Genomic DNA, 14053 nt, shown 5'->3' with positions numbered 1-14053 from the left:
GTGACAGGAAGGAAACCAGAACTCAAAGCAATGATTTGAAACAAAAGGAAAAAATAAATATCCAATGGGAACAGAATGAAAAAATAAGAATTCAAAAAAGTGAAGAGAATCTTACAAACCTCTGGGACAACCTGAAACGTTCCAATATCCGAATTACGGTGGGGGGAAGGCAGAAGAAGAGAACAACAGCAGGAAATTGAAAACTTACTTTAACAAATAGTGAGGGAAAACTTCCCAGATCTGGCAAAAAAAACCACACTTCCAGGGGAAGTCCAGGGGGCCCAGAGAGTCCCAAGGAAGCTGGACTCAGGGAGGAACATACCAAGGCATATCATCATGAGGTTACCCAGGATTAAGGATAAAGAGTAAATGCTAGAAGACGCTGGAAGAAGGGAGAGAGTTGCCTATGGAAGGGTGCCCATGGAGCTGTCAGCTGATTTCTCAGGGCAGACCTTGCAGGTGGCAGGTATGCGGAGTGCTAGAAAGAAGTATTTGAAGTCATGAAGGGCAGAGACCTGCATCCAAAACTGCTCTGTCCAGCAAAACTTTCATTTGGAATGGTGGGGGGTGGGTGCGCAGATGGAGTGCTTCCCAGATAAGGTCAGCTTAAAGGAGTTAATCACCACCAAGCCATTATTATATGAAGTGTTGAAAGGACTTATCTGGGAAAAAGAGGATAAAAAATATGAACAGTAAAATGAAAACAAACACAACTATCAACAAATGAACCTAAAAAAAATGAAAACAAAAACTGGGCAGATGACTAGAACAGGAACAGAATCAGGGAGGTGGACATCATGTAGAGGGAGTTCAGTGGGGAGGAGAAAGGGAGGAATGGGAGGGAGAAGGTACAGAGAAGAAGCATAATTAGTAGGCATAAAATAAATGGGTAGAGACAAAAAATGGCATAGGAAACAGACAACTCAAGGAACTTATTTGTACAATCCAAGGACATGAACTGGGGGGGAGGGCTGGGGGGACAGGGCAGAGGGGTGATAAAGGGGGGAAAATTGGGAGAACTGTAATAGCATAATCAATAAAAAATACTTAAAAAATGGAAATTGTGAACTTTTGAATCCTGCAGTGGGCTGGAGTAGGATCCTCAGGATCTGATTCATATCAGAACCCAGAGTGGAGAGGATATTTATCCTAGGAAGAAGAATAAGATAACTGACTGTCATTTTAGCACATTTAGAGCTAAGCTGGAAAAAAAAAAGGTATCTTGCCAGAACGATGGTCTGACACGGGGATCAATATCCCCTGAGGTAATAGTGGCAAAGCAATGGAAGGCTATGGACATCAATAGATACAGACTAGGTATCACTGACCCTGTACAGCACTTTGGATTAATTCTTTCTTCAAAGAGGGTCCTAAAGGAGAGAGTTTGGGCTTTACATCAATCAGACCTGGGTTTGAATCTCAATTTTGATACTTCCTAATGTTTGATTTTGGATGAGTTACTTAACTCCTTTGAGTCTTTCAAATGGGAACAATTAAAGCACTTACTATATAGAGCTGTTGTAGAAATGAACTAAGATAACATGCATCAACCACGGAGACTACAGTAAAGAGTTAAACAGATATAAATTGTTAATATTACAACAAACTGGGAATGTGAGTAATCTGCAAAGAATATTCCTCTCTTTCAAATTCTTTATATACAGGCAGGAAAAGGAAAATTCTGGAAAAAGAAAAAGAACTGGAAGAGCAGCAATTAAAGTATTTTCCAACTCTGAAAGAAAGTTGCACAGCTTGATGGTGAGGCACCTGATTTTGGGATCCCCAGGTTACATACACTGCCAAGGGGAGGGGGAGGGTTGGAGGCTGTGTACTAGCACGTAGTAGAAAAGAAGTTAGGTGTCCAACATGTCTCTCCATATTAGATGCTGGATTAAACTTTTCGCTTGCCAAGCACAGAGAATCATCTGTCTTTCAAGCTTAAATTACATTTAATTTGCAAACTCCTGACTTGGATTAAGATTTATTTTTAGGCTTAATAATACATAATTGCATGGTTCCAGATCCTTCTTCTTAAAATAACAAGGAGACATGACACTTATACAGTCTATGTCAACATTCTAATTTTAAAGCCCTTGCATTGTCTAAATAGTTCATTTATCTACCACACACCAAGTATTTATTATCTATGCCTAGAATACTATGCCAAGTTCAGATGTAATGAGATAAGCAAAGTCACTTTCTCCCTACTAATATGAGTGGAAGACATTAAATAAGTAAATATGTAAATATGGTTGCGATGAGTACTATATAGAAATCAACATAATCACATGATAGATTAGAACTGGGATAAGGGAATTTAGATAGGGTGATCAGGAAACTGAGATCTAAAGAATGAGAAAGCCCTGGCTGGTGTAGCTCAGTGGATTGAGCGAGGGCCTGCGAACTAGAGTATTGAGGTTTGATTCCCAGTCAAGGCACATGCCTGGGTTGCAGGCCAGTTCCCAGCAGGGGATGCACAAGAGGCAACCATACACTGCTATTTCTCTCCTTCTCCCCTTCCTCTCTAAAAATAAATAAATAAAATCTAAAAAAAAAAAGAATGATAAAGATTCAGGAGATAACTCCAACTATTAGTATTCCAATAGACTATCTAGTATAAAGACTCTGAAGCAGGAAAAAGCTTGACATGCTAATAGATGCTGAAAGATAGTGAGAAAGGAAAAAAAGAGCTGTACAACATCAAAGTGGAAATTGTATCTAAATCACATATAGTTTTATAGATTTTACTTATAGAGCAATGAAAATCACAGAAGGAATTTATTTCAGCAAGGGAATGAATGATACGAGTTTAAGTTGTACAAAGATCACTTTGAATGCTATGTAAATAAGTGAATATAGATATGGAGAGGGAAGAGTGAAGGGAGAGAACAGTTAGAAGGTTTTTGCAGTTATCCCAGAAAAAGATGATGGTCACTTGTATGAGGACAGTGACAACAGAGATGGAAAGATGTATTTTGGAGAGAGATGTGATAGGATTTATGGAGGGCTCATGATTGATTCCCGGGTTTTCATTTGAGCAAGTAGGTAATATTGGTACCACTTCCTGAGACAGGGAAGACTAGGAGATAAACAGGTTAGAGAGGGAAAATAAAGATTCTTACTGGACATGTTATGGTTAGACTTGTTTGAGAGTCTTATAAGACAGGCAAGTAGAGACAACAAAGAGAAAGTTGAATAATCCCTGTCTGCCACTCTCTCTCACCCTCAGATCCATTTGCTACCCTTTTCTGCACTGCTCTGTGCCTGGAAGGCTTATCAGATTTCATCACTCAATATCCCTTTCCCTCTGGCTTCCATCTCTGAATTTAGTCAACAGGAAGCATCAAAGGAGGAACCCAGGGCAGGAGGAAGGAGCATGGTATTTAAATTTCCTGCTCCTTCTGGGTCTTGAGGTGGTTCTGCCAATGGCTACATCCCCCTACAATGAGAGCTCTCCCTCCATACCATGGTTTTAGCTCTCAGCCAGGTTCTGGTAACACACCACTTCTTATCCTTGCCCAGGACTAATGGGAGCATAAGTTTTCTAGTCCCTGGGTTCCTTAACATTTCCTGCTCATTCTCTTAACTTTGCCCATGACAATGAAAATAACCCCCTTCACTGAATTATTTTCAGTTAAAGATTTTTGTGTACTATCCATTTCCTACCAGGACCTAACTTGTATAAATACATAAGTACAAAGCTCTAAAGAGGTCTGGACTGGAACTTCAACTATGAAATCACCAAAATATAAATTGTACTAAAGCAAAGGGCCAAATGAGACCAAATTCTCATTCATTTAGGGAGAGGATGTTGATAGTGAAAAACACTTGATTACATAGTCTTAAATCAATCTAACATTTAGAGGATAAAGTAAAGTAGAGGAAAAGAGTCAATAAAGACTATGACTGAGTAGACAGTGAAGCAAAAAGAAAATCAAGAAAATGTGTTATCACAGGTGGGAAGGGGTGTGCAGGGTGGAGGGGAGTGAAGGGGGAAAATGGGACAACTGTAATAGCATAATCAATAAAATATATTTAAAAAGAGAAAATGTGTTATCACAGATGGATTGAAGGAAATAGATAGATATAGGAAAGGATCATCACTTGCACTGAATGCTACTGAAAGGCTGAATAAAATAGAAAAAGAGAGTAAGTACTGGATTTGACAGCAGGAAGACTGTTTTTGACCTTGACAAGAAGTTGTTCAGTAGAATAAGATCAGAGTTAGACTAGAATGAGCTAATGAATAAAAAATTCATAATCAATGAATGGAAAAGGAGAAAGCAGAGACAGAAACTTCTCAAGGTATATTGCTGATAATCTTGAGAGTCTCCTGAAGGAATCAGGGCAATCAAAAGGAAAAAAAAATAACAAGCCTAAAGATTTTTTATATTTTTTTCTGATTAAAAAAATGAAACTGTAAAGTGATTTCAGACACGCATTTAAGATAGGGAAAGATAAAAAGGGATAACATATCCTCTCATTTCCCTTAAATCCAACAATGGATTTCAAAATATTCAATAGTTAGAACTGATAAGGTTAATACGTTGTGCCAAGAAAGGAGTAATTGGAGGACGCTACAAATGTATTCCAATCTACAGTTCATAACTAGTAAAAAAAAAATACATTTTTTTCAGTGAAAATTACAATCTAAATCATTTGAAAATGTGTATTTTTTCAATGCTAATATATATTGTTAATTCCTTGATGTAACCATACAATTTCAATGATCATCCTTTTCAAAATAAAAGTCCCAGCCCTGACTGCTGTGGCTCAGTTGGTTGGGCATCATTCTGCAAAGCAAAAAGCTGCAGGTTTAATTTCCAGTCAGGGCACATGCCTGGGGTGCATGTTTGGTCCCTGGTCAGGGTACACAGGAGAGACAACCAATCAATATTTCTCTCTCATATTGATGTTTCTCTCTCTCTCTTTCTCCCACCTTCCCCTTTCCCTAAAAATAAAGAAAATCTTAAAAAAAAAACCCACAAAATAAAAATCAAAATTTAAAATTTAAACTACATTCTACCCTTTGAAAATGCAAAAAACACTTGTTTTTCCAATTTCATAATTAAGCTAGAAAAAGGAAAAAACCCATAGAACATATTCCTTACCATTAATTCAGGTGATATGATATCTTTTGGGCCCTGATATGGATCATCACTAGATGCAAATGAGGCAAGTATTGACAAACCATTGAAAACTTGTTGATAGTGTTCTCCAATACGCAGCAATAATTCATTATGCAATCCTTGGAAATCTTGTCTCAACAAGCTCCCCAGTTCAATATCTGTTTCATTCTAATCCAAAGACAGATTTTTAAAATTTAACTTTTTTCTCCATACTAACATCCTGAAAATAAGTATATTGATTTTTAAATACACTATTAGTAAATCAAGAGCTCTAGACCAGGTGATAAGATGTACTAATGATATGTTTTAAAGGCAATGTAAAATTATTCTCATTTTGTTCTCTCCTGGTAGATCTCCCATGGGCTATAGATAATGAAGAGAAATGATCGGATTTTATTTGGAAATAAAATTTAAAAAGGAAGTCCTAGTTTTCTGTAAGGTCTTAAAATGCCATATTCATTATTCATACACACAGGATCCCTGAGAGGGTACAGCACAGAGGCTTAAAGTAACAGCCTTTCCTGTCAGACTGATGGGATAAATTCCAGATTTGTCACTTACAGTTGTGGTGTGACTTGAACAAGTTACCTCATCTGACCTCTCTCTGCCTTAGTTTCCTCATCTATAAAATGGAAAAGTAACAGTGTCTTTTGCTCATTAGGCAACAATGAGTGAAATGATAAACTGTTTAGCAAAGTTTCTGATACGTAATAAGCACTCAATAAATACTTATTATTCCACCTCTACGATAGAGATTATCTTTCTCAAAATAAATAAATAAATATACTCCCTATTCAGTATACTCCCTATTCAATAACTCTCATGTGAAAATAGATCTATTGCTGGCATATCATGAAACACATGAGATAAATTAACAAAGAAAATAGTAAAGCCACATATGCACATCACACAGGTTCTTCTGCTCCCATGTAGTCTCATATTCTTCAAAACTGCCACTGCTAATATGACACCAAAAAAGATGCACAAGCTATAATTTTAAATTTAAAAACTAACAAGAAACTGAGCCAAATTATAATCCGCACTTAACTAAATGCTAATATTATACTGCATTTGAAGGAAATTGCCTCTTCCCATAGATATAATTACTTGCATATCATTACTCAACATCTAGTTCCAATCAATTAACAAATTCTAAAAGAAAATTAGCTGAGAACCTGATTCATGAGTGAATGATTATCATATGCCATTATGGTAAAATGATCAAAAAGAATAACTAATACTTCTATTTAATAAACTCTCTAGGCCTAGTACAAAGTTTATTTACATAATATCATTTGAACTTATGTTACATTAGATAGGCTATACATTACCCACTCTCTACCTTTAATGCTAATTTAAAGAAGGGTAAAATATATATAAATATTCAGTTACCTTTAGATAATGAAGGGCACGTTCCAATTCATCCTTGGAACAGGAACAGACCAAATGAGAAAAAATATACTTGAAGTTATTTATTAAAATCTCTCTACGATTGACATTTAATTGTTTTCCTAAAGTTCGAATGAGAGCAGAAGCTGCAGGGCTTGCTTTGGCAGCAAGGTCAGGTAGCAAAACTTGTAATGTCCTCTGAAAAAAAAAACTAAAATTACCAAAAAGAACATTTGTCCAGGTGATATAATACTCACATAAGACATGTGCAAAAATATCTCAAAATGCCACACAAATTTGAAGTCCACATATAACATAGGTATTTGAATTCAGATTTACCATTTATTCATTCAACACATGTTTACCAAGCATCTACTATGATGCAGCATTAAAGATAAAGTAGCGAAGACTCAGGCAAGGTCCCTGATGACATAGAAACAGAGTCTACATCATAGGGTGGGAGAGACACACAATAAACAAGCTAATTTATAGGCAAAGAAGATATTTTTTTCATGAGTATATATTAAAATATGCTCATGTTCTAGGGTAAGTTCTATGCCTGATTTATTATTTCCTTCCAGGATTTGACCAATTTACGAGCAACTTAAATTTGTTAAAATATAATAATACTGTAGAAAATCCTGTATAAATCACACTATAATTAGCTAAAAGTAATAATAAACTTTGCCTTTGGAAAAAGGTACGAAGAAAATCTATTCCAACCATCCTTCAAATCTCAGCCCTAAGGACTTTTCAACGGCTTCCCAAACCACTCCATATTTCAAATTGTCATCTGAATTCACAGAAGATCATCTATAACATTAGTTTTATACTGTATTACTCCAACTCCTTTAAGAGTAAAAACGATCATATCAGACTTCATATTGCCAATAGAACCAATCACAGCACTAAAGACATAAGGGCTCAGTCAACTAAATTAATTGGCATTAATCAATTAGTATTAAACTTTCGAGATAGCTAACCATTAGAGCAATACTTCAAATTGGCATGAACTTAAATTTTATACAAGTAATGCTATCACATCAAAGTCAAAGTCAAAATTTGAGAATTTGGAATCTATATCCTCCTCAATGTACTTGCCAGATTTTCTTTAAAAAAATCTAGAATAAACACAAAATACTGACTTGAAGATCTCAATTAAGTCAACTATATTATGTAACTTACAGTAAGGAAACGATTTAGATCAGGAAAGTCAAAAACATTGGCAATTTCGGACAAGGTATTTAGAGCCATTTCTCTCTGGTGAGCCACATCCTGTTTGCGCATATCGGGGTTCTGGCATGGGGTACCAGGAAGTGCCGTCACCTGACTGGAGTGAAGGGATTCCACCAAAAACTAGAGCAAAATGGTTTGTTAGTTTTCACACAAGGAAAAAAATTTAACTAATACTTTTTAAGGTAACATCAAGGACAGTATCAGTGTTCTAAACATATTATGGTACCTCAGCCCTGGTGGTGTGGCTCAGTGGATTGAGCACTGGCCTGTGAACCAAAGGGTCCCTGGTCAATTCCCAGTCAGGGCACGTGCCTGGGTTGCAGGCCAGGTTTCCAGTAGAGGACACGTGAGAGGCAACCACACATTGATGTTTCTCTACCTCTCTTTCTCCCTCCCTTCCCCTCTCTCTAAAGATAAATAAATAAAATATTTAAACATAAATAAACATATTAGCTCAATTAACATTCACTTAATTGTTATAACAACCTAATGGAACAGATTATGTATAATCTCACTTTTAGGTTAGTAACCAGGCTTAGTTAAGAAACCTGAATATCAGCCCTGGCTGGTATAGCTTAGTGGATTGAGCACGGGCATGTGAACCAAAAGATCGTGCTTTGATTCCTATATCAGGGTACATGCCTGGGTTGCAGGCCAGTTCCCAGGAGGGGCCAGTTCCCAGCAGGGGATGCACCAAATTGATATTTCTCTCCTTCTCTCCTCCCCTTCCCTTCTAAAGATAAATAAATAAAATTTTAAAAAATATTTTAAAAAAAAGAAACTTGAATATCTTGCTTAGGGTTACACCAACACAGGGCGAAGCCAGTATTTTAACATATCCTACCTAACTTTTCAGTCATGAAGTGAATCAACCTTTTAAGAACAAAGCACGTTATCCATAATATCAAAGCATAAAAGTTTATCATTGCTAAGGAAAGGCAACTCTTAACAGATTAACAATATCCAATATATTGGGTGGGCCAAAAAGTCTATTATTTTTTTCCCATAAAATAAAAGACACGTTTTTCATTTTTACTAATAGCTTTATTAGTTTGGATATTTTGCGTATGTCAGCTATCTCCCACTATTGGCTTCTAGTGAGTAAAGGCGAGGGGTGCTGCTAAACACCTTCCAATGCGTAAGACAGCCCCACAGCAAACAATTATTGGGCCAAAACATCAACAGTACCAAGAAACTTCACAAATCACTTTTGACACATTTGATCAGTCACAGCACCTTCTCCATACACTGCACAAATCTTTTTTTTACGTTTCAGTTGCATTTTTACACTTCTTATAATGATAAAGCATAATATGCTGAAAATGTTGCATATTTTCTTTCATCTTCATTATTAAAATGGCTGCACAAAAATTCACCAATTTTTGTAAGTTTTTTTAAAGACACACTGATATGACAGCTGTCACAATGCAATCTAACAAAAATGTTTCAAATGAAGTTAAAGAGAACTAAGCACTACTAGAGCCATCATACAGAAAAAACTAAACGAACTTTTTGGCCAACCCAATGATAATATGATTTTTCCCCATCTTCCATACACATATAATCTACATCTTCAGTCCAAGATGCTAAACTATAACACTGGTAAGATTTAGATTCTCTTAAACTGAATACCTTGTTTTTAAAATATATCATTTAAGGCAAGAAAAGTAAAACATATATATGTTTTTTTTTTTAACTCTTACAAAGTATTGCTATATCCTATAGTCAAGGCCAATGCTGACTCTCACCTGACAGATGGGTTTCTTATACTGGCTGAAAAAGTTTTGCAGTTTAACACTTTTAGCTGCAACCAGAGCTCTAATTTCTGTGTATGCTGCTCCAGAGACAGATGCTGACTTGGACAGTAAACAATGCAGTAAGTGCAAAAGTGCAAAAGGTACCAAATCTCCTTTTGCTGCCCTGAAATTGAAAAAAAAGTTATCATCAATGTCTCAAAAATAAATGAAAATCCACAAACAAATGCATGCTGATATCGCTTATTTCCCCTCTAGTAGCGCGTCCCTCATACCACCATTTCAAACACCAGGCAAATAAAAAAAGGAGAATGGGCCCTGGCTGGTGTGGTTCAGTAGACTGAGTGCTGGCCAGCAAACCGGGGGGTCACTGGTTCGGTTCCCAGTCGGGGCACATGCCTGGGTTGTGGGCTGGGTCCCCAGTGGGGGGTGTATGGGAGGTAACCACCCATTGATGTTCCTCTCCCTTTCTTTCTCTCTCCCTTCCCTTCTCTCTAAAAATAAAGAAATGAAATTTAATTTTTTTAAAAAAGGAGAATGGCCAAAATAGGTAAGGAAGTATATAAATGCTGCCATATATACCTTCCAATATCTCCTGTTGTAAGAATCAAGGTATCCTTCAACTCATTATTTCTTGAGATTTGAGCATGTGTATATGCTTCCTTCATTCTTAAGACAAAAAGCTATGAATAAAATAAATTAGTTAAATTTCTAATGCCAGGTTTATGAAAACACAAATGTTTAAAAATAAAAATTATCAAACCTCTTTTACAAATCCATCTTCAGAGTCCAGGGATTCCAATATGTGCTTGATATTTCCACTAAAAGCCACTCTAACATCCTTGTCTGGATCTTCCATTAAATTTAATAAAGTTCCAAGAACTATTTTTACATCTGTTTCATCTTCTCTAAAATCAAGATGCTTACAAAGATGACACAGATTATCTATGAAAGCTAAAGGGCAAGAGCATATTAACGCCTAAGTTAACTCATTAAAATTCAGAATTTTACTATAAAAAGTATTTCAATAAATAATATGCTACACAGAAGTCCAAGCTGCCTCATAATGTCAATATTTAGTATTTAAATTTATAGAGCACACATAATTATAGAGGATTAAAATGAATTTATAATTTTAAATACACTTTATATTTAATAAGTTTGCCTGAGGGAATGAGGGGTTGGCTCAAAGGGGCCAGGCACCTGGTTGAGCTGTGCTCATTGATCTTTCTCCCTCCCCTCCCCCTCTCTAAAAGTAAGATAAAATCTTAAAAAAAAAAAAAGAATACTGAATCTCATTACAATGAACTGAACATCAGGTATGCCCCACTATACTAACAAATCACAAGGGCATTTAAAAAATCCAAATACTACTTCCCTTGTTACTTTTGTGATACAGTCATCCCATTTATAAATAATCATTACATGAGCATTGAACCAATCAAGAAAGTCTAATTTTTTAAGGCTTCAGGCTAATTCTATCACAGATTTTTAAAACAGAGGTTAAGTGGATTTTAAAATATTAAATAACAAATCACTCACCAAGTTTCACTAGACTAGATACTTTTTCTTTCAGAAGGAAAAGGAATGGCTTGAAAACAGAAGCTCTTAGTCGAGAAGATGAACATTCATGTTGAGACGTGACTTTTAGGCTCTTACAGAAGAGGTCAATATGTCCATGTTCAGAAAAAGGTTCTATTAAAGAACTTGTCAAGTAAAACATGCCATGAAGTGTACAGACAAGTTGACCAAGTACAGAGGCAAATTCTTTCTTAACAATATCAGAATCATCTTTGACTTTATCTCTGGGGAAAAAAAGAAAAGGTACTAAACCTTCTGACTTAATTCTGCAGTCTAACAGTCTTGCTTAATTTGTGGCAAAAGTACTAGTAAAACAAAGCCTATCAGAAAAACATATTTACATTTTAAAACTAAAAGCAACATCTGTTCTATTAACATCATCATTAATATTAATTTACATGTATAGTTTTTCCAGTCAAGTTATATATTCAAATTAAAATATTAATACATACATAAGAATCTTGGGAACTCTATTACAAGAATTCTGCTTCTGCAATAAGATAAAAAATCCATTAACACAACTAGTCCTGATTACTTCATGGGAGCTCTGCAGGGCCCAGGTGTAAACTGCTGTTCTCCATTCAAGAAATATTCTTCTTGGAAACAGTGTAAGAAGAAACACACATCGTGATTGTGCCTGTGGTGCTGAAAAATTAAGTCTATTAAATAAGATTTCTAAATGTCAACTTTATTTATATACGTACACATAAATGTTCATTCTTTTTGTACAGTCAGTAACATCTCAATTACAGGTAATATTTGACTTCTGGTCAAGATGGCGGCATAGGTAAACATGGCTTGCCTCTTCACACAACCACACAATCAAAATTAGAACTAAAATATAGAGCAACCATCACTCAGAAACATCAGGAATCAAGTTGAATGGAAGTCTCACAACTACGGAATAAAAGAAACCACATCCATCCAGACTGGTAGGAGGGGCAGAATGGGCTGGTCCCACATCTACGTGTGGTGGATAGAAATTCAGGAGGGGTACCTCAAGAGCAAGGAGTACCAGCCCCACTCTAGGCCTCACAGCCCAGGGTTCAAGTGGAAAGAAGATAAGTCTCTATAACTTCCGGCTGCAAAAGCCAGTGGGTACTGAGTCAGTGGAAGAAATTTCTGGAGTCCCAAGTAATTCCCCTTAAAGAACCCACACATAGACTTACTCAGACTCACTCACTCCGAGCTCCAGCACTGGAGCAGCAGCTGGAAAGGAATCATAGCATACAGAGAACTGAAGTGTTTGGCATCAAGGTGGGAGCTGGGGGACACCTTTCTCCCAGACAGAATGGTGACCAGAGGCTAATGTCCCTTTTTGACCCTCCCACCACAGAGCCACAGAGCTAGCAGGCTGGTGCCATATCTGAAACTCCACCAACCTGTTTGTCCCACCCTGGAGATCTTCTGAGACTCCACCCCACACAATTTCCTGATGGCCCAAGCTCTGAACCATGACTTTTCCAAATGAAAGGCTGGTCCTAGCTCTTGCTTCGCAACTTCCTAAAACCTATCTAACAATCAACAGACAGCCTCAGTAAGCCTCTATCCCTCAGACCTCTTGCTAAGGACCCCTAGGCCCAGCACTAGCAGCAGCCAGCCTAGGTTCATAACTTGCCTTCACCCAGTAATCTACAAGTCCAGCACAAGCAGCAGCCATCTCATATTGCTTTATACTTCACACGGGGTAGTCCCAGGAAAAACACACATGGAAGCTGACCATGGCCTGAACCACCTGGGAAACTCCAAGGCCAGCACACCCACTGGACAGCTTCAGATCATGTCCAAGCGCCACCACCCTGCCCCTACACAGCTGATTCTCCACAGAGGGCAGAGGTTGGTGGTCAGTGGTCACTGCCAGTCCTTCCAGCTTATTGGCCTGGGTAAATCTCTTCTACCGACCAGCCAACAGCAATAAAGGTTCAACAACCAGAGGAGGAAGTACTCAGAGCACACAAAAGACACATCTCAAGCATACAGCTTGGGTGATGAGGAGGCTGAGCCATAGGACCCTACAAGACACCTACTACATTAGGCCACTCCACCAAGCCTGGGGGATGTAGCAGCTCTAGCTAATACATAGAAACAAACATAGAGAGGCTACCAAAATGAGGAGACAAAGAAACATGGCCAAAATGAAAGAACAGATCAAAACTCTAGAAAAAGAACTAAACAAAATGGACATAAGCAATCTTTCAGATGCAGAGCACAAAACACTGGTTATAAGGTGCTCAACGAACTTAGTGAGGACTTCAACAGCATAAAAAAGATCCAGTCAGAAACAAAAGATACACTGTTTGAAATAAAGAAAAATTTACAGAGAAACAACAGTAGAGGGGATGAAGCTGAGAATCAAATCAATGATTTGCAACGTAAAGAAGCAAAACAAACAAACAAATGATCAGAACAAGAAAAAAGATTCCAAAAAACATGAGGATGTGGTAAGCAGCCTCTGGGACAACTTCAAGAGGTCCAACACTCATGTCATAGGGGTGTCAGAAGTAGAAGAGAAATTAGAAATCTATCTGAAAAAATAATGAAAGAAACGTCTCTAATTTGGTGAAGGAAATAGACATGCAAGTCCAGGAAGCACACAGAGTCCCAAACAAGATAGATGCAAAGAGGTCCACTCCAAGCCATGTCATAATTAAAATGTCAAAGGTTAAAGATAAAGAGAGGATCTTAAAAGCAGCAAAAGAAAAGCAGTTAGTTACATACAGGAGAGTTCTCACAAGACTGTCTGCTGATTTCTCAAAAGAAACTTTGCAGGCTAGAAGGGATTGGCAAAAAATATTCAAAGTCATGAAAAACAGGGACCTATAACCAAGACTGCTCTACCCAGTAAAACTGTCACTTAGAATCAAAGGGCAAATAAAAAGCTTCCAAACAAGAAAAAACTAAAGGAGTTCATCATCACCAAACCATTATTATATGAAATGTTAAAGGGACTTATCTAAGAAAAAG

At 37.1% G+C, this 14053-nt stretch overlaps 1 protein-coding gene across 1 annotated transcript in view; it reads right to left on the bottom strand.

Moving 5' to 3' along the window:
* The window catches only part of ATR (ATR serine/threonine kinase), a 129796-nt gene that overhangs the window by 89955 nt on the left and 25788 nt on the right, over positions 1–14053 (bottom strand). Inside the window, exons 9-16 of the mRNA XM_037167453.2 lie at positions 11542–11734; positions 11051–11313; positions 10272–10462; positions 10091–10191; positions 9503–9674; positions 7704–7874; positions 6522–6716; positions 5112–5297 (exon numbers count right to left, since the gene is read on the bottom strand). Coding sequence (XP_037023348.2) covers positions 5112–5297; positions 6522–6716; positions 7704–7874; positions 9503–9674; positions 10091–10191; positions 10272–10462; positions 11051–11313; positions 11542–11734 — 1472 coding nt within the window. The remainder of the gene's footprint in view (positions 1–5111; positions 5298–6521; positions 6717–7703; positions 7875–9502; positions 9675–10090; positions 10192–10271; positions 10463–11050; positions 11314–11541; positions 11735–14053) is intronic.

Source organism: Artibeus jamaicensis, unplaced genomic scaffold, assembly GCF_021234435.1.
Source record: "Artibeus jamaicensis isolate MK-2021 breed Jamaican fruit bat unplaced genomic scaffold, CSHL_Jam_final contig_793, whole genome shotgun sequence".
Classification (NCBI taxonomy): domain Eukaryota; kingdom Metazoa; phylum Chordata; class Mammalia; order Chiroptera; family Phyllostomidae; genus Artibeus; species Artibeus jamaicensis.
Note: the sequence above shows the minus strand (reverse complement) of the source record. Positions and strands in the feature narration are given on the sequence as shown.